This window comes from Harmonia axyridis, chromosome 1 (genome assembly GCF_914767665.1).
Source record: "Harmonia axyridis chromosome 1, icHarAxyr1.1, whole genome shotgun sequence".
In the NCBI taxonomy this organism is placed as follows: domain Eukaryota; kingdom Metazoa; phylum Arthropoda; class Insecta; order Coleoptera; family Coccinellidae; genus Harmonia; species Harmonia axyridis.
The window spans coordinates 76,389,710-76,413,745 of NC_059501.1; the positions used below are offsets into that span (position 1 = coordinate 76,389,710).

At 34.4% G+C, this 24,036-nt stretch overlaps 1 protein-coding gene across 1 annotated transcript in view; it reads left to right on the forward strand.

The window, feature by feature from the left end:
* Positions 1-24,036, forward strand: part of LOC123671433 (trace amine-associated receptor 1-like) — a 157,552-nt gene that overhangs the window by 88,440 nt on the left and 45,076 nt on the right. Inside the window, exons 2-3 of the mRNA XM_045605286.1 lie at positions 2,018-2,429; positions 10,188-10,476. Coding sequence (XP_045461242.1) covers positions 2,141-2,429; positions 10,188-10,476 — 578 coding nt within the window. The 5' untranslated portion in view covers positions 2,018-2,140. The remainder of the gene's footprint in view (positions 1-2,017; positions 2,430-10,187; positions 10,477-24,036) is intronic.

The following is a 24,036-nucleotide window of genomic DNA, read 5'->3' on the forward strand; positions in this document are numbered from 1 at the left end:
CAGTAACAGAATGGCCTTCTCCTAACCACTTATCGGCCAAAAATCGAGTTCCTAATGGCTATAAGTCTTAGACGTCGATCTTGAACTATATTTGTGCCCCTTCGACGTCCGGTGCATATTCTTCCTCGATTTTGGGCATTATCAAACCACGCTCGACAACATCTCATAACAGTAGTTGGATTTATGTTCGTATGGTTAGCGATTTCTCGAAATGACAATCCGGCCTCCTGTTGACCAATGATTCGAATTTACTTAGCTGGCAATTAATTCCGCATACATGAGCACTAGGCATTTTAACAACAACTAAACATCGACTTTGGATCTCCTCGAACAGCTGGTTTGTTGTAAAATTTAAAAAACTTGCAGAAAACGACAGCAGTATTCAAATGACAAAAATTATTCACATGAAAAAACCCTCATAATTTTTTTCTTCAAATTCATACATTTAATCCTTTCTATACTATCTATGTTTTACCGAAAAAAAAACAGCTCCTTTTAGGTGTTGCAGTTTTTTGTCAGTTAGTATGTGAAAGGTGTTCGTATCATCAATTTTTATGATACTTTTATGATTTTACTTCAGTTATAATTATGGCAAACATAATAATCGAGCAAATCAAAAAATTCTTTGGTTACTAAGAATACATTAGTTATTAATTCATATTACTTTAGTTATCTACGTATTAACGCGAATTATTTTAGATTAATAAGATGAATTTCAATCCTTTGGCAATCTTCAAAATTTTAATTTGATTTTTCTGTTGTTCATTGCCAGGTATTCTTCTGCTTTATCACTACTGATTTCTGATGACTCAGCATCCATGACTTCGAAGTTGTCACACGCCCTACCTACGTGATTTTTTATTATTATTATTTAATGACAGAAACTGTTCTGTAATCAACACACTAGTATTTGGCACATTCTTTATCGAAACGTCTCCCATCCCAATTGCAATTTTTTTCGTCACATTTTATTCCAAATATCCTCTGGGAACCTTACTCAAGTTCCATCCATCCAGCTCTTGTAGATCTAAGATATCTCCACCAGCGTTGACAAGAAATATTGTTGACAATCTTCTCGTACAATGGCCAGTGAACGAGCTCGAATTTTTGAGATTAGTATGTATATCTACTATCTAGCAATTTCCTTAGGTAATTTAGAAAGGAAATGAATACCACATGGCTGAGTTGTGCTTTTACTTGTTCTGTAGAGTCTTCTATGTGTAATATGAGATATTTGTTTCCTGTAGCTGTTTATGTCTTGTCTAGTTACAATTATCTTGTTTTCCATACATTTGACATCGTCTGTAGGCATTCTGACCAACTCATCAATCCTACAAACTCTGCCAAGACCGACTTATACAGCAAATTTGATCATCAACTATTCCTTGTCTGAGGCTATACAAATGAATCGATTGACTTCTCCTCTCGTAAAAATTTTTTCTTTTTTAGCTCTGTATCCAATATTTTTCTTATCGATGATCGTTATTAACGTAACTCATTCATCAATTTTCACTCTTTCATTTAATTATAACAAGCTGGTAACATGGAAAATTACAGCCCTAAAGATGAAGAAGCTTATTCTCTTGCGAGTAAAGCAGAATACGTTAATAAAACAACTTCTTGAGCAACTTGAACACATTCCTTTTTCCTCTAATCGCAAAACTAGACCAGAGTCTCTGATTGTTCAATTGAACATGGGTGTGAAACAATCAGCTTTCATTTTTGGTGCGTCCTCTTCTGTAGAGTTCGGGTATCGCATTTATCGAATCATGAGTAAGACAACTCAGTGGTCCCTGCCTCGTGCACCTCCAAGCCTCCGTATCAGCGCCAAGTGACTTCATCAAATGATCAGAAGCCATTTATCCCGAACGACACTATTCTTCTGCATGAAACATTACATTCCCAAGCACCTTCTGGCTAAAAATAAGTAGATTCTTGAAAAACTCTTAAAACTCAAGCCATTGAAATTTATATACTTCATTCCTTCATTCATCTGATCCAATTTTTCTTCTTTCAGATATGATTAACTCCAATGATGTTCAAGAACTGCCGTAGTGCAAACTGTAGTTAAACCTTCCTCAAAACTTACTTCAACTGTGTTCAATGAGCTAGTATTTACAATCGCACCATCAATGTTTCTATGGATGTGGCGTCTATCAATAACACAAATCAAGCACTGCTATACAACATATACATCGGTGAACTACCGATCGACAACATATCGGACAGTGATGTCAACATTACCAAGACAATCACCAGGCTGACGTCACCATTGGCTGTCACTGTGGCGGTGATGCTGGTGTTCCTGTTTTCTCCGATGATCCTGATAGGGAATTCCTTAGTTTTAGTGGCTATGTATAGATTCAAGAGGCTGAGAACACCAAGCAACTATTTGGTTATGTCTTTGGCCACTTCGGATTTGGGGATAGGTAAGTAATTGCTTCTCTGATATATCCTGCGTTGAAGTAGACTTTATATGATATAGGTTCGCATGTTGAATGGCATGGTTGAGAAAGTTGATGCGCTAAATGTGACTAGTGTATGAAGCCGTTCGAAATTTTGTTTCCTGATTAATTCAAAACTACTTATTCGATACCTAATGTTTCCTCGTCTTCTTCCCCCTTCCACATAGGCTTTAAGCCTGTTCTTCATCGATGATGTCTCTATTCGGGGAGTAAGTTATCGCTCCATCTTTTTCTGGGGTGACCAATACTTCTCCTTCGTAGAAGTGATTTATCTCTTGCCTTCTTCACCATTCTGTCTTCCCCATTTTTTCTAGGTGTGCGTTCCATTCTTCCTTCCTGTTGTCTATCCATTCCCCGATTTTCTCCACTTCACACAGCTTTCTGATGACATTCCTTTCTCAGTCATACATAGTTTTTCCGGAAATTCTACGGAGAATCTTCATTTCCGCTGTTTCCAGCATATGCCTTGTCTTCGAAGTGTCTGGTCTCGTTTCAGCCGTGAAGGTCATGTCTTATGGTACTCTTATGAATTTTTGCCTTCGTTTTCATGTTCAGATGTTTATTCCTCCATATATATAGCAGCCTGCAATTTTATTTGCCCTCATGACTTGTTGAGATACTTCATCTTCAATACAGCCAAAACTGTATAATTCGATCCCCAAGTGTTTGAATGATATTACCTGTTCCATTATCTTTTGATTTAATTCCAGTTTACATCGGAGAGGTTGTTTTGCTGTTGTCATTCATTTAGTTTTTTCAGTGGCTATGTCCATATTTAATTGCTTCGCGATAATGAAGAAGAGTTGGAGGATTCTCTGAAGGTCGTCCTTATTTTCCGCGAAGAGTGCTGCATCATCGGCATAACAGAGAATCGTATACTCCCGGTCCCCCATTCTGTAACTCCTTCCAGTCCTCACCCTTTTTATGATCTCATCCATTATAATGTTAAAAAGGGGTGGGCTTAAGGAGTCGCCCTGTCGGATTCTGCTGTTACAGGTATTTTTGTAGACAGTTTGCCATTTATTCGGATTTGTACGCTATTTTCCGCATATACGTTTTGGATAGTCTCAATCAGATTCGTCGATACTCCACGGTTTTTCAGAAGGCATATGACGTTCCTCAGTCGTACTTTATCAAATGCTTGATACCTAACCTAACGAATCACCTTCTAAAGTTTCGTACTATTGTTAAGAAATGCCTTGTATAAACATTTCTGCGATCATAAAAGGCGCATAAATGAATGAACGCTTGAAAGATCTCACGGCAGGTTAGTTTTCTTGAATCTTCAGATTATAATATCAATATGACATGAAAAAGCGACTCCATAAAATCGCGTCTCCACATCTTGAAAACTTTGTCATTCTTTTCACTGAATAGGCCAATCACTATTTAGATCAGTGAACCAGGTCATTGGCTTCCTAAGAAAGTGTTCTAATAAGCGCCTCATTCATTTTTATCATCCCTTTGAAATTTTCCGCCTACTGAGCATACCTTAAAATCTCATCCCTTAAAGTTCAACGATCTGATTCTTCTTCACAACAGTTTGTTAGCGGCTTTGAGTCAGAAATCTGGGTTGTACTCAAACAAAAGTCATTTTCTAGAATTAATTCGGATTCAGGACTTTCTTGTTAATGAGATGAATTGTTCCTCTATTTCACGTGGACTTGTTCCACAGATATTTAACTTCAGTTGTTCTTTCCAAAATCTGAAAGTCGTTGAGAAATTTCGATTAATTTCTTGTGAGAGACGTTGATTCACAATATGGGATCATTTATTACTTTTTTATTTTCAACACGAAAATATGTAACTGTTGGAGTCGTGGAATAATTGAATGAAAGGTTTAATTTATATTCAACTATATTTTCTATTTCCAATACTTTGATACACTTTTAATTCACAGCTATTCTCTCAGTCGTCATACGTACTCTACAAACTTCGTCTTAATAATGATCATGAAATTAGTTGTCAATGTCATTGTCATTGAACAGAAAACAGTGTTACCAATCATATAATCCAATAAATCAAAGATTAAATATTTATCATAAATAACACACCTCCTTAAATCTATAATCTTGATTTCTTACACTAAGCTTTATTAATATTTTCAGAAGACTAGACTAATCCTAATTCTATTCTATTTTTTAAAAACTTGTTCTTATCTAAACTTTTAGTTAACATATCTGCTAAGTTATGTTTCGATTCAATCTTTATAATGTCAATTATACCCTTTTCATAATTTTCATTTATGTAATGATATTGTACTTCGATATGTTTCGAATTTTTCGTAAAATTGCCGTATTTAGCAATGGCAACTGCACCTGCATTATCTTCATACAATTTGATTGGTTCATAAAATTTTACACCAAATGATTCAAACAACAAGTTTCTGATGAAAACTATCTCTGTCACTGCTTCGGACATAGCAACGTATTCTGCGAAAGTTGAACATTTAGTAACTGCATTTTGCTTATGTGTTTTCCAGAAAACCAAGTTCCCAAATAATCTAACTACAAAACCTGTGGTAGATTTTCTATCTACGTTATCGCCTGCGTAATCAGAATCTACCATACAATCAAGTACTTCTGAGTTAAAATTCTTATAGTACGTTAACTTCAAATCTTTAGTCTTGTACAAATATTTTAAGATTCTAATAGCATATTTGTAATGTGTTCGATTGTAACAACTTTGATATCGACTTAGATAATTTACACTGTATGCTATATCTGGCCTAGTGCCTGTACTAATATATAATAATTCACCTATTAAATTTCTATATTTAATGCTATCATCTGTTTCACTAGCTTGTTCTAATTTCAAGTTCGTTTCCATAGGAGTATCATACAGCTTAGTATGTTCTAAATCATATTTTATTGCCAAAGATTCAATATATTTTGTTTGACATAAGGTCATTCTATTCCTATTTTCATTATAATCAATATCCAAGCCAATATAACTTTTAATTTTTCCTAAGTCTTTCATTGCAAATCTTTTCATTAAACTAGCTTTCACCTCAATTATTTTAATTTTATCTTTACAACAAATTAACAGATCATCAACAAATATCAGTATATAAACTGGATCTTTGTTTGTATTGTTTACAAATAAACAGTGATCATAGTTACTTCTAACGAAACCAAGTTTTTCAATGAATTTGTTAAAACAGTCATACCATACTCTAGAACTTTCCCTGAGACCATAGAGAGCCCTTTGCAATTTATAAACTTTATTATCCGCAGTTTCATAACCTTTTGGTTGATTTATAAACACTTCTGACTTAATAACACCATTTAGAAATGCAGTTTCAACATCCATTTGTTCTATGAATAAACTATTTTCACAACTGAATGACAATAAAATTTTTAATGTTTGCATTTTTCCTACGGGTGAATAAACATTCTCAAGAGATTCCTTTTGCTGGAATCCTCTCACAACCAATCTAGCTTTATAAACATTATCATTTTTCTTTTTGAAAACCCACTTTACATCAATAACCCTTTTATCTTTTGGCCTATCAACAATTTGCCATGTATTATTTTTCATTAGGCTATTCATTTCAGAGTCCATTGCGATTTGCCATTTTTTAGAATCATGAGAGTTTGTCGCCTCCTCGAAAGTATTTGGTACATTTGCATCAATATAATTTACATAAACAAAATGCGATACTGGATTACCATATCTAGAAACCGGACTTTTCTTTCGTTTTGATTTTCTTTCTACCACAAGATCATTTGGATTATCATTATTACTATCAGAAACAGATTCAGTCGCATCTACACATTCTTCAGACTCACTTTTAACTATTATATCATCTTTTATATTTGAATCATTGCTATCATTTGAATCCCTATCATCCTCATTATCAAGTTTTTCTAAACAAATAAGTTGAGTGTTTTCTTCGACTACCTGGACATGTCTAGCATTAACGATTTTATTATTTACTAAAACTCTGTAACCATTCTCATTGTAACCTACTAATACTCCTAATTGAGCTTTATCATCCCATTTACTACTTCTTAAAACTTCTGGGACCCTGACATAAACTCTACTTCCATAAATTTTTAAATGCTCTACATTTGGTTTGATACCGAAAAATATTTCATAGGGAGTTTTATTCTCTACCGTATTGGCAATTGTACGATTTTTTAAATAAGCCGCCGTTTTTATAATTTCAGGCCAATACCTTCTGTGAATTTTAGCTTCTCTCATTAAACATCTACCTACATCCATAATGGACCTATTATATCTTTCCGCTACTCCGTTTAATTCATGGACATAAGGTGGACACGGTAATAACTCGATTCCTTTTTGTCTTATGAAATTATAAATGTCTTTATTTAAATATTCTTTGCCATTATCGCACTGTAATTTCTTTAATCTTTTATTAAATTTATTTTCTACTAAATTAACAAATTCTATGAAGCACTTTGCGGTTTCAGCTTTACTTTTTATGCAAAAAACTCTTGTACATTTACTATAGTCATCGATAAATGTCAAAAAGTACTTTTCACCACCATAACCAGTTGTGTTATGTGGACCATTCAAATCAGTGTGAATTAATTCTAAAATTTCAGTTGTCTTTGTTCTATTATTCTCAAAAGGTAAATTTGTCATTTTGCTTTGTATACAATTTGAACATTTCATTTCCGTACCTTCAATCTTGTCTGGCAGACCTTCAACCAGTTTATTATTAATTAATTTACTCAAATAGTGAAAATTTACATGACCGAGTGCTCTATGCCATTTCTCTTTATCAGTCAATTTTGTTGTATTCACATATATTTCATTATTACCATGACAGAAATAATTTTCATCATCATTAAAGTTTGATATGAAGCTTTTAATGCAATAAAGATTATCTACTTTGTTAGCGACAGCTATTAATTCTCTTGTCTGATCATAAATTTTTGCATATTCATTTTTAGCTACTATAGTGCAGGTTTTGGTAATTTTTGAAAAACTTAATAGATTTTGCTTAATGCTTTCTACAAAATAAACATTCTTTAAATTTATATACTTATGACTATAATAATTCTCAAAGTAAATTTTGACAGTACCTATTTTAGTGGCCTTTAACATTTTACCATCTGGTAATTTCACATCGATAGGAGATTTTAAATCTACATAATTAAGAAAAAATTTATCATTATTTATGATGTGATCAGTACATCCACTATCTAGCAACCAGTTAATTACACTATAATCACAATCATCATTTTCATTACACCTCACCTGATTTAATTCGAGACTAGATACTTGCGTTGTCCATGATTGTGATGGAGAATTTTCCTGCTGAGTGTTCGACAATTCACTTCTTGGGTGATCTCGACCTCTGCCTCGACCTCTGTGGAAACCAACTCGGTTGTAGCCTCTTTGGGGTCCTCGATGCCCTTGACTAGTTTGGTATCTTCCTCTATAATTTTGCTGCCCTTGACCATACTTCTGACCATGCCAACAGTCCTTCTTGAGATGACCAGACTTTCCACAAATGAAACATAATGCTTTAGTTTTAGTTGTAAATGTACTCACGTTGGTCTTCTTGTCTGCTTCATCAGTAGACATGTTTTTTTCTTTTATTTTAGATTTGACATAATCCACTGTCCTGTTTTCTTCTGGAATTACATCGATAAAATCTCCAATATAGCTGTAACCTGGAGGTAGAGCCCTGAGTAGGTATCTCATCTTTTCTGATTCGTCCATCTTTCCACCAGCTGCCTTGAAGTCATTTGTAGTTCTTTCAAAATCAATAAAAAATTCTTCGGGGGTGTTGTAGTTGCTAAGCTTAATTTCTTCAATCTTTGCTCTGTAGATTATTTGCATGGCTGTAGACTTTGTCAGGTACATCTTGTCCAATCTTTCGATCATTTCACAGGCAGTTGTACATTCAGCGATATATTCCAATTGTTTATCAGAGATTGTGCTCATTATTATAGTCCTCGCTTTTAAATCCATTTTCTTCCACGTTGCTTCTTCATCTTTATATTTGATAGGCATTTTGGTAATTGAGGGTTCGTGACATTCTTTATATTCCAAGAGGGTTAATAACCTTAATTTCCAGCTTGAATAATTTGAGCCATCGAATATTGGTATTATAATATCTTCAATTCTCGCTTGTTGAGCCATTTCATTGATGAGGAAGTTTTCTATTTCGTCAAGTAAAATTTTACTCGTACTTATAATACAAAGTGAGGTTACCTTTCACGTGTTCGTGATAATTTTGCTTTCTCACTATATTTCGCCAATCAACCACGCTCTGCTACCATGTTGGAGTCGTGGAATAATTGAATGAAAGGTTTAATTTATATTCAACTATATTTTCTATTTCCAATACTTTGATACACTTTTAATTCACAGCTATTCTCTCAGTCGTCATACGTACTCTACAAACTTCGTCTTAATAATGATCATGAAATTAGTTGTCAATGTCATTGTCATTGAACAGAAAACAGTGTTACCAATCATATAATCCAATAAATCAAAGATTAAATATTTATCATAAATAACAGTAACAATGGGTAAAAGGCGTCAGAATTTTATGAACAATATTCTTCTAATTATAAGGTGAGGTTAGTATACTACCAAGCATCCAGATCTGGGTGATAACAAAAATTTCACTTTCAACATTTGAATCACCGAATAATGTTGTCACAGGATCAATAGCTTATATGATGTAACTAATTGGACAAACCTAAGGACAAATATTTTCTTCGGCATTATATCCTTAACCTTGGAATAGTATTGCTTTTTTCAAATATTACGTACCACTATGAATTCCAAAAGAGGAATGCTAACTAAGAAATTTAGAAAGAAAATTAGTCAACACTACTAAATCATTGTTTGAAAATTTGGAAGCAGCTGTGAGACAGTAATTAACTGTATAAAATTATTACATCAACTTGGAGCAGTTTTTTCTAACCGATAAGCTCAGAGGAGTCAGAGCTTTGTATAACGTGTAGAAAAAAAATTCGATTTAGGTTAAATATGCGCCGTTTTGTTCGATAGCTTGTTACCATTTTGGTGGTTATATTATTATGTTTCTTTCATCCAAGCCCTCGTCCCTATTGGAAAAAATTGAGACAGTCGATTTTCACAAGCCTCTGTTGAAATAAATTTTTCACCAGCAAAATTGATCGCCATGGAGAGTAACAAATGGTTATCACTTGGTGTCAGGTTCGGACTGTAAGGTGGAGGCGTGAGAACCTTTCAACGAAGCTCCCAGAGCTTCTGCAGAATCATTATCGATGTGTGTGGCCTGACTTTGTCTTGATGGAACACAATTCCTCTCCTAATGGCCAAAGCTGACCTATTCTTCCTTCAGATGGTCCAATTGTTGACAGTAAAGTTCCGAGTTAACAGTTGTAGCGTAGGGAAGCAGCTCATGGTAGATAATTCCATGCCAATTCCACCAAACATACAGCAAAACCTTCCTGGCCGTCAATCCTAGCTTCTTCACCGTTTCTGCCAGATCAATGCATTTCGACCACAACCTTTTCCCCTTGACACTATTAACTGAGAAATGAATGTAACTAGGTCTGGATACAGTGAAAATGACTATTTTTTTAATGACCTATCTACTATTTTGCTAGATCTACCATATGGTAGATCTCCTAATTTAGGAGATCAACCTTGTTGATAGTATTGTCTTGTTGCTATTCGAAATTCGATTTCAAATTATACTGTTTTCAAGGGTAAAAGTGAAAAACAGTAATATTTTTATTCTTTTAGGTATGTTCATGCCCATCGGAATGTACTTGGAGTTGGGTGGTTCCTACAGTTTATCGAATATCAAGTGTCTGTTGAGTTACGGTGTGGCTATTACACTTTGTTGTGTTTCTGTTCTGGTAATGGTGGCCATTGCAGTGGACAGGTTTACATCACTTGCCAGACCTTTGAGGTACAACAATCTGATAACACATTCGGCTGTAGAAAGGTACATAGCAGTGTTTTGGACTTATTCCTCACTGGTGGGATTTTCTCCTCTGCTTTATACGTTCATGAGTGAAGTGAAAATCAGGTGAGTTTTCAATAGTTATCATCAAAAAAGTAATCATTAAAAAATTATCAATCACACTGTTATAGTCTCATGTATTTGCAAAAATTATATATTAGTTTATAGTCGTTGATTTTGTGGAATTGAATGTCACGGTCAGAAAAAATTGACGTAATATGAGTTCAATGGAAAAGTTCAATATAAGTGAAACTATAGAATATAATGGGTGATAATCATGAATGGTGAAAACCTAAATATTTTAGCCAAAGTCAAAAGCATTGGAATAGTTTGCTGACGAAATTCCCATGAACGACAGAAGCTGTAATTTAAATTCAGGGTTGACCTTGTGTTTTTTGTTTTTTTCGGATATTTTCGACTTTTTGGTTATGAATACTTCTTTAACGTTGTTCAAGTGAGATCGTGGCTTCATATTTTTGCTAATATCTAATTAATATGTAATATGCAGTAAATGATTTTATCATGGAATATTAAAGTCTTCATTATTAAACTCGTAATGATCAAGAGGAGTTTTATACTTTTTATGTTTCTACCACTGGCAATAAATCTCATATATTCACTACTGGTAGTAAATACGAAAGTATAAAACAATTTACCGATGTCAATATCTGCAAAAGCACAATCAACAGGGCTAACATTCAGTTCACCAATCGGTAAAGGACAATGGTCAAACTTAATGGGATATTTATCAGAATTCTAATTGGGAATACGCAGAATGACTGAAATAATCAAAATATTCGCTCTATTTTGAGCGATTCGAATTTTGTGATTAAATCCTCATGAAATATTCATTATACTCTGGAAAGTTTGAATTAATCATTATACTGCCAGTAGAGGATGAAGTAATGCCGTCAATTCGAATAGATGAACTAGAAGCGAGCACTGAATGCTACAGCGCTCGATTTAAAACAGCAACAGAAGCGATACAACTCTGTTAATAAAACTTGAATTTTGCTTTATTATTGCCAGTGTTTTTACAGTTGCCATATTTGGTTGTGTCTCGCTGGAATCAAGTTTCAGAATTATCGAAGTGAAAAATTCAATAGATGCAAAAATAACAAACCGGATATAAATTTGCAACGTTCATTTAAAGAACGTACTTCCATCCTCCCTAGAATAGCAACAAAATTCATCAAACTATTGAATATTACCAGAATTACACATTACAAGTTCGTAATTTTTCGAGTAATTTATATTTTTCGAATAACTTTGTAGTATAATAGATATTCAGGTGGATGTTGATTCGAGGATTGTTTCCTATGAAAGCATTCGTATGTTATCCTAACAAACACAAACATATAGCTGTCTAACCATGATATTAGTCCACATGGCTTATTTATGCTCTAGTTTGTATTCTCTCAACTTCATTACCCAAGTAAACACCGGTTGAACATTGTATTTATTTTTGCAATATTGTAATAGGACAGAACTACGTAATGGACTTTCTTTACTTGTTGTCCTACCTACCTTGAATTATGTTCAGTCAACCGAAACAAGTTTGTGTGGATTTTCTCACGTAGATTATCTTAAATGTTCATGTTGACACCACATAATCTTAGTTGTTAAAAGGCCAATCGAAAAGTTCTCGGTCTACCATAGTAAAACATATTTTTTTTGGCAAAATTCGATTTTATTATTCAACATAGTTGCCTTCGAGGGTGATACAGCGATTAAAGCGATATTCAAAATAGGTCTCAGCTTCGGCGATTACTTCTTCATTGGCGCTAAATTTCTTTCCAGCGAGCATTCTTTTGAGGTCTGAGAACAGGAAAAAGTCGCTTTGGGCCAGATCTGGCGAATACGGTGGATGCACAAGCAAATCGAAGCCCAATTCATGCAATTTTGCCATTGTTTTCATTGATTTGTGACACGACGCATTGTCTTGATGAAACAGCACCTTTTTTTCTTCAAATGAGGCCGTTTTTTAAGGATTTCATCCTTTAAACGACCCAATTACGCTATATAGTAATCGCTGATGATGGTCTGGCCCTTTCGGAGGTAATCAATGAATATCATACCTTGCGCATTCCAGAATACTGATGCCATAACCTTGCCAGCTGACTGTTGTGTTTTTCCTCGCTTTGGATTCGGTTCATCATATGTGCAGTCCACTCAGTTGAGTGTCGATTGGCCTTCGGAGTGAAATGATGGAGCCATGTTTAATCCATTGTCACATATCGATGCCAAAATTCAGGTTTATTGCACTCAAACAGCTTCAAACACTGCTCAGAATCGTTAACACGTTATTGCTTTTGGTCGATTGTGAGCTCGCGCGACACCCATATTGCACACAACTTCCTCATGTACATGTTTTTATATTCGTGAATGATATGATGTACACGTTCAGATGATATCTTCACCATATCTGCTATCTTGATCAACTTCCTTTTTTCATCGGTGACATCCTCTTTTGGGCGTCCATTGCGTTTGCCTTCTTCAATGCTCATTTCACCACGTTTAAATTTAGCTTACCAATCAATGATGGTTGATTTCATCAAGCCAAGTTTTTGCTTCAACTGTATTTTTTCTCTTTAAAAAGCAATATTTTATCAGCACATGAAGTTCTTTTTTTTTTCATCTTTTTTTCAAATAGTAGCTACACTCACAACGCAATAACCCACAAACTAATGGTCGGACTGCTGTCAAATTTCGACACATATCATTGGAAGGTTAGTACTAACTGAAAATCATATGGATTTAATAGTAGCACCGCCATCTGTGCATCAGAGCGGTGACTTTCCAATTGGCCTAATATTAATTTTAGTAAATGTTAGTCATCATTTGATTTTTGTGCACTCCCTCCCTGAAAAGATCACTCTCATTTTGAAAGAAAGTGTCTATGTTGTGTCTTTATCCATTTAGAATTATTAATTAATTAATAATTATTGTTTACTTTGATTGGAATTATGATTTAAATTTCAATAGGATTCAAATTTAACTTGTGATTATTGAAAAAAATGACTTAATTCTGTAATGTTTAAAAGTCAGGCATCAATTTTTTGTACTTCTTTGACTATCTATGATGTCATTTAGTAGTTCATTCGAACCAATTCAACTTGAACTTTATTTTATGGAGGAGCATAGTAGTCCAAGAGTCAAATGTGTTGGACTAATATAGGTACCTAATTCATTCTTTGAGATTCATGAAACTACCGATCATAACATCTCAATATGAAACATCACGAAGAACCAAATTGCGGAAAGGAATACATAACTTTTAATAGAAAATTCTTTACATCCAAGCAGTAAGCTCGTTCCCAATATTCACAGCCACCTCTAGTAATAAAAAAGTAAATATTTCAGAGTATTGAGTAGTTACTTTCTGCCATCAATTGCACGATACATATTTCAATTTCGACGCTTTGACGTTGGCCCCTTTCCCGATAATTTTGAAACAGAACATAATTTCATTCGTTCCCATATCGTATAAACATCGGATGTTTTTTATGGGGCCGTTTGAATTCGTTCAATGGACTAGGGAAATGAATATGGCGTATTTGAATTTTCGTACATGAATTGTTGGACACACATTATGATGAGATTGAACCGTACATTTTGTATTGGGTGTTTTTTTAACATCATGAGAAATTTCGATGGTTGTTGTAACGGGTGTTTTTTTTCGAGGTATATAACTTTAAGTTGGCATTACTGTTCAAGATGGCGACCGATATAACAGTTGTCAAGTGATTTATTATCAGTTTGGTTTGGCAATTCAATATGAATAGACTAACGCCTGAACAATGCTTGCAAATAGTGCAATTGTATTTCGAAAATAATGGTTCTGTGCGGAATACGTATCGCGCACTACGTCCATTTTATTTTGTTTAGCGATGAAGCGCACTCCTGGTTGAATGGCTACACGTCAACAAACAAAACTGCCGCATTTGGATTAGAGCTAATCCTCAAGTGTATGTCGAAACACCGTTACATCCAGAAAAACTGACTGTTTGGTGCGCTTTATGGGCTGGTGGAATCATTGGTCCGTACTTCTTCAAAAACGATGATGGCCAGAACGTTACAGTCAATGGTGATCGGCATAGAGCCATGATTACTAACTTTTTCATTCCTGAATTGAACAACCATGATGTCCAAGAGCTGTGGTTCCAACAAGACGCGCAAAGAAAAGAAAAAGTATAAAATATGAAGTAAAGGGTGTTTTTTTTCGAGGTATATAACTTTAAGTTGGCAATACTGTTCAAGATGGCGAACGAATTAACAGCTGTTGAGTGATTTATTTTCAGTTTGGTTCGGCAATTCAACTCGAATAGACTCACGTCTGAACAACGCTTGCAAATAGTGCAAAATGAGATTGGCGTTTTTCCCGATTTTCATAAGAGAATTTTGTTTAGCGATGACGCGCACTTCTGGTTGAATGGCTACGTCAACAAACAAAACTGCCGCATTTGGAGTGAAGCTAATCCTCAAGTGTATGTCGAAACACCGTTACATCCAGAAAAACTGACTGTTTGGTGCGCTTTATGGGCTGATGGAATCATTGGTCCGTACTTTTTCAGAAAAGATAATGGCCAGAATTACTAACTTCTTCATTTCTGAATTGAACAACCATGTCCAGGAGCTGTGGTTCCAACAAGACGGCGCAACATGTCACACAGCTCGTGTCACAATCGATTTATTGAAAGTCACGTTTGGTGACCGCCTAATTTCACGTTTTGGACCTGTGAATTGGCCTCCAAGATCTTGTGATTTAACACCGCTAGACTATTTTCTGTGGGGCTGTGTAAAGTCATTGGTCTATGCGGATAAGCCACAAACCCTTGACCATTTGGAAGATAACATTCGCCGTCTTATTGCCGATATACGGCCTCAAATTTTGGAAAAAGTCATCGAAAATTGGACGTCCAGATTGGACTACATCCGAGCCAACCGTGGCGGTCATATGCCAGAAATCATATTAAAATGTAATGCCATAAGATTATCTTGCGGATAAATAAAATTCATGTCAATCGAATAATCCATCGTTGTTTTATTGCAATTTAAAGTTCTATAGCTCTAAAAAAAACACCCTTCATATCCGTTCATAAAAACGAAAATTCTCGAATGATGAAAAAGTCAAGTTCATTTATGAGCAAATTCTTCTAGGGGTTCCATAAAGATGACTTGTGAAATTTCGTATTTCTGGTTATTTCTGAACTCTGGTTACTAAAATTACTGAAAATCGATTCAACCGTTTGTGATTCACAATTAGTGTAACTGATCCTGCTTTGTATCCTATATTATAAAAAAATTATTTCTGGTATATTTCAATGCATTCAGCGTAACAGAAATCACCTAGCCACACCCTATATAATTCGAATAAACTCCAATTTTCATTGATTCTTCGTCTTCAAGATTCGAAAACTCTGTAAAAATAAATTAATAATAGGTAGGTATTTCATACTTAAAAACCTTTATTCTTCTCTACAAAAATCGACGCTTTGAATCACCTCGTTAATTCTAACATAAAAAAATTACATGCTCTTTTTCCTGCTAATTGGTCTCGCTATCCAACTGGTAATATTTTCCGTAGATAATAAAAAGAAGAAAGAAAGTCGGTAAAGCTGAGTTCAGACATAAAGGCTTCTTTCCATGGATGTACTCCGAAAATTTCAAAGAAACAGAAAATAAAATAATGATTAATTACGGCTTAAATTTCGTTATCTTAGTAAATACTAGTCCAAATTTTTTCAATATTTGAATTTTGATTGAGATATCCTAATTTCTTTTTGATATTAAAACGAAACGAGTATGTATTTCGAGAGAAATCACGGGATATACATTTTTATTCATTTTCATTTAATGAATTCTATTCAATTCAGCACTTGACTGAAAATACAAGAAAATTGTGAAAAAGCGAAATCAGCTGTTTGAATTTCAAATTTTTTTGGTGAAACATAGATAGTATAGCAAGGAGTAAATGATTGAATTTGGGAAAAAAAAATCGTGAAAGTTTCTTCATTTGAACAATTTTTGTTATTGAATATTGTAGTCGTTTTTTACAAGTCTTTCAAATTTGACAACAAACCAGGTGTTCGAAGAGATCCAAAGTGGATGTTCAGTTGTTGTTAAAATGCCTTTAGCATGTTCACGCGGAATTTATCGCCAGCTAAGTGAATTTGAAAGAAGTCGAATTATTAGTCTACGTGAGGCGGGGTTGTCATTTCGAGAAATCGCTAGGACTTCAGTATTATCTACCCCATCTTGTGTTACCTCTGACGGTTGAGCATCGCCAGCAATGATTACAGTGGTGCAGAGAACCTCAACATTGGAATGGTTGACGTTCTCTGCACCACTGTAATCTTCTTTTCTGATGAATCTCGATTCTCCTTGGGTGCACATGATGGCCGAAGAAAGGTTAGAAGACGTCAAGGAAAAAGACGTGAACCTCAGTTTGATATTGAGCCTCATGTACACCGAACAGTAGGCTTTATGGTATGGGATGCTATTGCACATGTAAGTAAAGCATGTTTGGGACATCATATGTAGAAGGCTTGGAAATGTATCCCAGCCCCCACGGTCTTTGGTGACTCTGAGACATAAAGTACAGGTAGTTTGGGATAGAATCCCTCAAGAAGAAATAGACCATCTTATTGCATCAACTCTTCGTTTTTTTCTCCAAATTTCAATCATTTACTACTTGCTATACTATCTATGTTTTACCAAAAAAAATTCAAATTCAAACAGCTCCTTCAGGGTGTTGCAGTTTCTTCCTCAGTTAGTATATTCAAATTAAAACAGAGTATTTTTTTATAATATTTTCAATATTTTCATATTTTTCTCCAAGTCCTTCAGTTCTGGGATTCTTTAATACTGTAATCTGGCTATTTTCCTCCTAAAACATATGAATTGCCTAATACTGATGGTATTCTATTAATGAATGAATAAATCCCAATTATCATACAACTCTCTACCTTGTTTGCCAGACTCGCCGTCATTACTCTGTTATAAATCATGATATGACCTTATGTTGACCTTCAATTAGAGGAAGAACTTCAACAACGAACATAATTACCTTCATTCGACAGTGAACAGGTCTCGTCAGGTATTCGTAATATAATTAAACAACAGATCTCCCATCGCATCCTCTATTCGATTCGTACAATGAATATTCGGAATTTTTTCATTAACCCCAATTGGATGTCGAGAATTACCGGTCCATTTTTTCCAATTCGTGAACTCAAATTAATTACCTACAGTCTCTTATTTAACTGAATTTCGAATGAATTGGATCAATGCAAATTTTTCAAGATGAGTTGAAGCTGGATTGAAATGCACATTTTCAATGAAAAATAAAAAAAAAAGTGAAAAATACGAATTAAAGTAAATAATTACCGAAAACTCCATATGCATTCAAATCAAATAGCAAAGCTTTTTTCAACAGGTGTCACCTTTAAAACTGTCATCTTTCGACATTTGACAAGTAAAAATACGTCAATATCATAGACATACAATAAACACAGATAGAGGGAGTATACGGCATTTTTACATGTTCCCAACATGCACTGAGAGAAATCCATATTTTTTATTAATGAAGCACTTATTTGGAGGTTATTTATTCACAACTATTACAGCAGATTTATATTTGATATATTCATTGATAGTTAAATTATGCATTCAAGAAAGTTTATCAATAGAGAATAAAATATTTGTTCAGAAGGTATTTAATAGTATTCAATATATTTCGGTGATAAATAATTTAGTTGTTAATGTTAATGTTAATGTTAATGTTATTTGTGGAGATAACGTAATTTCAAACGTTATCTCCACAAATAACATAAAGTGTCAACAAATTTTCAACTGGTAGTGAACGAACATTTGCTATTTATGAATAAACTCTTACAAGAATTCAATAATTTATTCACTCAGAATATAGGATTTATTAATAATTAACAAACTAACATAATTCTAGCGATCCAATCTGTGGAAAAGTTTAAGGGCACATCCCTCAAAGAGAAGCGCATCTCCTTGAAGGATAGGTCCTTGAACTTTTCCTTTGATTTGAATTTCCTTCTCAAATATAAAATCTTAACACCGCTTAGCACATCTGTACTGAATTTTGGGTTTAGATCGTTTGTACCTGCTTTATAGTTATATGTGATTTTGGCACTTGGCAGAACAGTGGTTAGAGAGAACAGATGCAATCAAGATGACTAGGGTTCAACTATACTGGGTGAGCCTTAAAATTGTACATCAGACATTGATTACTCTAACCAAATAAAACACTTTTTTAATTCATCACTTTCCCAGATACGGCTCAGGTAAAAAGTAATAAGTGTTCACGGGTTTCCATAATGGGCTAATTCAGTCCTGTACTTTCGATATATAGGTACACCACTGAGATAACACAGAATTTAATCAATGTGAACAAGTTCTATGAATTATGCTATTTGTTCAGATGAACGTTGCCAGATTCACAAATATTGATGTTGAATTTGCAGTAAATCACATGTTATGTTAGATAAGTTGCACTTGCTCAGACGGCTGTGATCACGAGATAATCCAGCAATCCAGGCTGCATTCAATACACTTTATTTCCGATTTCGGCACTTTTTCATATTCTTGAATTTCTTATAATTCAAAGATACTATCTCCATGGAATTTTTGTTATGCATTTATACAGGGAAGATTCTTGGGGACGAAAGCAACACTTTATGCTTTAATATGTTTTTCGCTTCGATTTTTCTTCCTCACTTAGTATAGAGAGCATTCTGGAGTTCACCGATTTTCAATGGAATTTTATGTTCGGAAAAGGTTCATCACATCAATAAGAAACTATATTTCGAAAATCATTCTTTTCGATTTCATTCCATTTGCGAGATATAGCTAAAAATTTTGTTTTTTTATGGATATTCAATAGCCTGTAATCGGAAAAATGGTAAAGAAAAAAATATGTTTCTTTTTCCTCAGGAACCTTCGGTTCAAATATATGTACAAGTCAAAGACTCACCCTGTATACATTCAAAATTCAACTCGGTCGGATCTATTGTCACCGTAATATGTTATTTTTTTTTAATATTTTCTTCTGCAAATTCTCAGTTTGATCGAATCTACGTTTTGACAGAGAAAAAACCAAATTTACGGAACTGTTACCAACTTGACCGATTTTGTCCATTAAAAGGGAATAGCACCACGTGACTAATTAGTTCAAAACGAAATTATAGATTTTTCCTCGTACAACCAACGATTTTTATGGGGTTTTCAAATAATTTCTTTAAACAATAATCCACATTGTAGAATGAAAATATTTTAAATTTGCGAATAAAGAACAAATTGTTAAGTTTTCGTTTTTCGCAAAAGAATTGAATATAACTTCAAAGTATAAAGTACTGATACGCACAAAGCCTTCTTAAGCTGGAGTAAAGCTTACGCTTAAGTTGGTTTCTTGGAATTTGATGAACGTACCTCATGCAGAACAGATAGCAATTAGGAAATTACTATCTGTTCTGCATAAATGATAATGACATGACCATTAGTTACTGGATCATCGTTACCTTTTAACTATTTCTTATTTGATACTTCTTTATTTATTCAACTCTTGTCTTTATCCTCAAAACCTCCTACTCATAGATATGTGAATTTGTTGAGATGCAAGATTTGAGAATTTCTTTCAATACGGACCTGTTCTAACTTTTTATACTGGTCCCTCCGAATGAATATTCACTCTTCACCAACGCCAGCTGCTTGCTGAGCTTATCGCCACTTGTTATTCGCTTCCCCAAAAAAAACGCTATTTTACAAGGATAAGAGCGACACGCTTCTGATGATATGGAGAAACAGGTTTATGTGGATCCTTGAAATCCCGAATCACAATAAATCAGGTGAAGATGAAAAAAAACGATATTTTGATTTTCTCTCACTTCTTCTTCTTCAAGTACCTATCCGATTCCAATGTTGGAGATCAGAATTTCGTTTGTAGCAGCTGGAAACAGTTCTGCTGAGCTTTACCAAACCAGGTTTTCAGGTTCCGCAGCCATACCTAATATTCTTCTTCTTTTATGTCCCATTCACACATCACTTTCTCTTGAATTATATTCTGCAGTGGGAAGTATCTCTCCTCATTTCTCATAATATGCCCAAGGTATTCAAGCTTTCTTCTCTCAACTGTATGAACGATTTTCAGGTATTTTCTCATTCTCTCTAGCACTTCTTTATTCGTTACGTGAGCTATCCAAGGTATACTGATCATTCTTCTATATAGCCACATTTCGAAAGCTGCCAGTTTTTTCGTGGTGACTTCTGCCAGTGTCCAAGGTTCTACGTCATACAGTAATACGGAAAAGACATAGCATCTTGGTTGTCTTATATTCGTTTCCATAGATAAGTTAGGGTTCTTGAAGTTGACACTCATTTTGTTGAAAACTGTCCTAACCTTCCCTTTGCGTTTTATTTTTTGTGCGCTGTCTCATTACTCATTTATTACAGTACCAAGACAGTTATACTGCTTTACTCGTTCTATTCAACTTCACGTTTACGTACAAGAGAGCTCCTTTTATATTACCTTTGCACATTATCATCTGTTTGGTCTTCTGCATATTGATATTAACACCAAATTGTTGACTGTGGTGCGTGATTTGGTCCATTGGTTTTTGTAATGCCTCCAAACTGTCAGCTATCACAATGGTATCGTCTGCGTATCGAATATTGCTCAGCCTGACTCCGTTCAAAGGGATACCTTCTCTAACTTGCGGTATATTTATTTCTTTAATTCTGTGCCAAACCTGTCAAGTTCTGCTATACCTTGTTGAACAAAATCTTGCGAGAATATCTCAGAATCACGCGGATTTCATGGTTAAATTTCATTATTATGTGTTGGTATTCGGAACTCTCCAGCTACGGATTTATCAATTATCTGTTGAATTTGTGATACAAAAAACTGTTCTACCAATCCAGATTTTCCGATGCAAAAATCATCAAACGGTATTTATGGAATTATGCCATTAGTTTCGATATAAATTCAGTGTATTAGAATAAATACTGTATAATACTCGTATCAAAGGCTCATTCTACCTCCCGTTCATTCAAAAACGAGCCACAAAGTGGCGAGTACCACGTTGTCACTATAGATTACAAATACAAAAACAATATAAGAAAAAATTCATAATTTTTGCTGAAAATGTAACAAAAAAATCCTTTTTGTAGATATATAACCTTGAATTTATAGATTCACATTAACATAACCGCCTAATTTATGACAAATCGATTATTCTTGTTCACTTATTGGCTATCGCCCAAATATGTATCTGCTTCATTATGTATTCAAATCATTGCGATAACACTTGAATAAATAGACATAATTTTCCGCTTGAAATAGGTTATATTCATTCAATACAATGGTATCGATAAACTGTCTCAGTTGACTCTGTTCGAAGAAACGCTCTATTTTTTTCAAGCAATCTCAGATACGTCACGACCTCTATCATAAATCTTTTGAATTATTTCTCGTTGTCCGAAAAAATCGTTCATCATTTAGTCACAATGGCTGTAAATTTCGAATTTTGACTGGGAAATGGTCTCAAACGATCACGTCCAATTCACGGATGACGATTCCATCCTCAAACTCATTTCTGTCCGGCCGGATAAACGATAATTTTCAAACGGAAAGACCTAGAAACTTGAAATTTCCAGATTAGGTTTGGATTTTAAAAGCTGCGGTTAAGGGGAAGTTCCGACTAGGGGTTCCGTAATAAAATATTTCAAACCACATTTTTTTCATATGAGAATAATAGAAATCTATACTTATTTCGTTCATATGAGAGAGTTTTGTAGGAAGGATTTCAGAACAAAAGTACAGCCTTATGTCCTTACTTTCAATCAAACTTCATCAACAAGAGCACGTCATTTTTATAAAATCTCTTCCTACTGAAGTTCACGTTTAAGACATCTCTTCGAAATAAATACTTACGTCAGAACTACAGCACAGAAGAGAAATATGAAGATAAGAGAAGTGTGTTTTAAGCATAAAATATACACGAATAAGAAATCCTCTTGAGATCTTCCTCATCACTTCCTAGGTGGTGAGAACCATGAAAATTCTCCATATACGTGAGCTGCATTTATTTGAAAAGGAAAAATAAACTGCTGCATTTCCAGACCTTCTCAAGCATACAAAATATCCAACTTTCCAATATTTCGTATCCATTATTTCTGTCATTTTACGAAGAATGGAAGAGATGAACTCGGATGGCTTCAGATATGAAGGAGTGGAAATATACAGGGTGTTTCATAGTTAATTGTGCATAGCTCAACTGCGGGTAGAGGAGTCCCAAACGATTGCAAATCATCTATGGTTATAAGGTTTATGATGCAAAGTAGAGAAAATACAGGATGTTCGACACGTAATATATTTCCGTACAAGTTTTCGTCTTATAAAATTTTACAGGCCTAGATCGCAGGTTTCTTTTAGGACAGCCGGTAACATTCAACTATGAATCTCCCATTACTACAGACTTGAGAAATATTTTCATTCACAATTGCTTTTTTTGGAATTGAATCTTATGACATCCAAAGAAAAGTGTCACAGTCTTTTTGAATTCTAAAGAAGAAGGTATTCGATTTTTTACTATCTACTATTGTCATCACTTCATTTTTTTCTCTTTTTCTTGGTCTGTACTAAATTTCAAACCATCTATTTGTCCTGTTTCCCCTCATCTTTCCACTGCTTTTTACTTAGTTGTAATTTATCTCCAGAAGGTAGCAAAGCTCACGTCATATTTCATTTCAGGAATGAATGTGTCAATGCTTGGTTAGGCTACTTCGAATTATTTCGATGTAACTACAATGATCTGAGGAATCGAGATTTTATCATTCATCGGTTTGCTAGAACTACATCTCTTCCAGTTCCATATCATTAATTTCAGACCAAAAAACCATTCGGCTACAGGGATGAGAAATTACGGTTCAAGTGACACCTTCTTCATTTTCAATGAAGTACAGACCAATCACTCCTCCAAACCAAATTGCATACCATAGTGAGTTTTTATGGATGTTATGGTCAGCAGTTTGAGGATTTTCACTACCACATATGCGATAATTTTGCTTTTCTATATAGCCACCGAGTGAAAAATATTCTTTTTCATTGAAGAAAATTCGGTGCCAAAAATCGTCATTCAAACGTTGTTGTTGAAGCACTCAATTGGCATATTATGTTCTACGCATTCCTTGGTCAGCTGGCTTCAGTTCTTCTGTCAACTGAACCTCATAAGGATGGAGATGCAAAATACGCCATAGCGTGCCGTAAGAGAGGCCCAAATATTGTGAGCTTCGAGGAATTGATAAATTTAGATCTTTTCCGAAATTTTTAGTAACAGCAGCAATATTTTGGGTCGAGCCTACATTTCAATGATGTATGAGGCTTATAAGACATCAGTAACAGATCCAGAATCTTCGAATTTTCTCACTGTATTACGAATTGTACGCCCAGCTTATTTTTGTAGTAAGTTTTCTCAAATTTTGCACGTCCAGAAGTAAAAACTGCTCTATATTTTTAAATGGCTAACCTTTAACAGAACATATACGCTCCGAAATCTGAACCAAGACATGGATAACTCTGTAATATCTCCAGAAGAATTT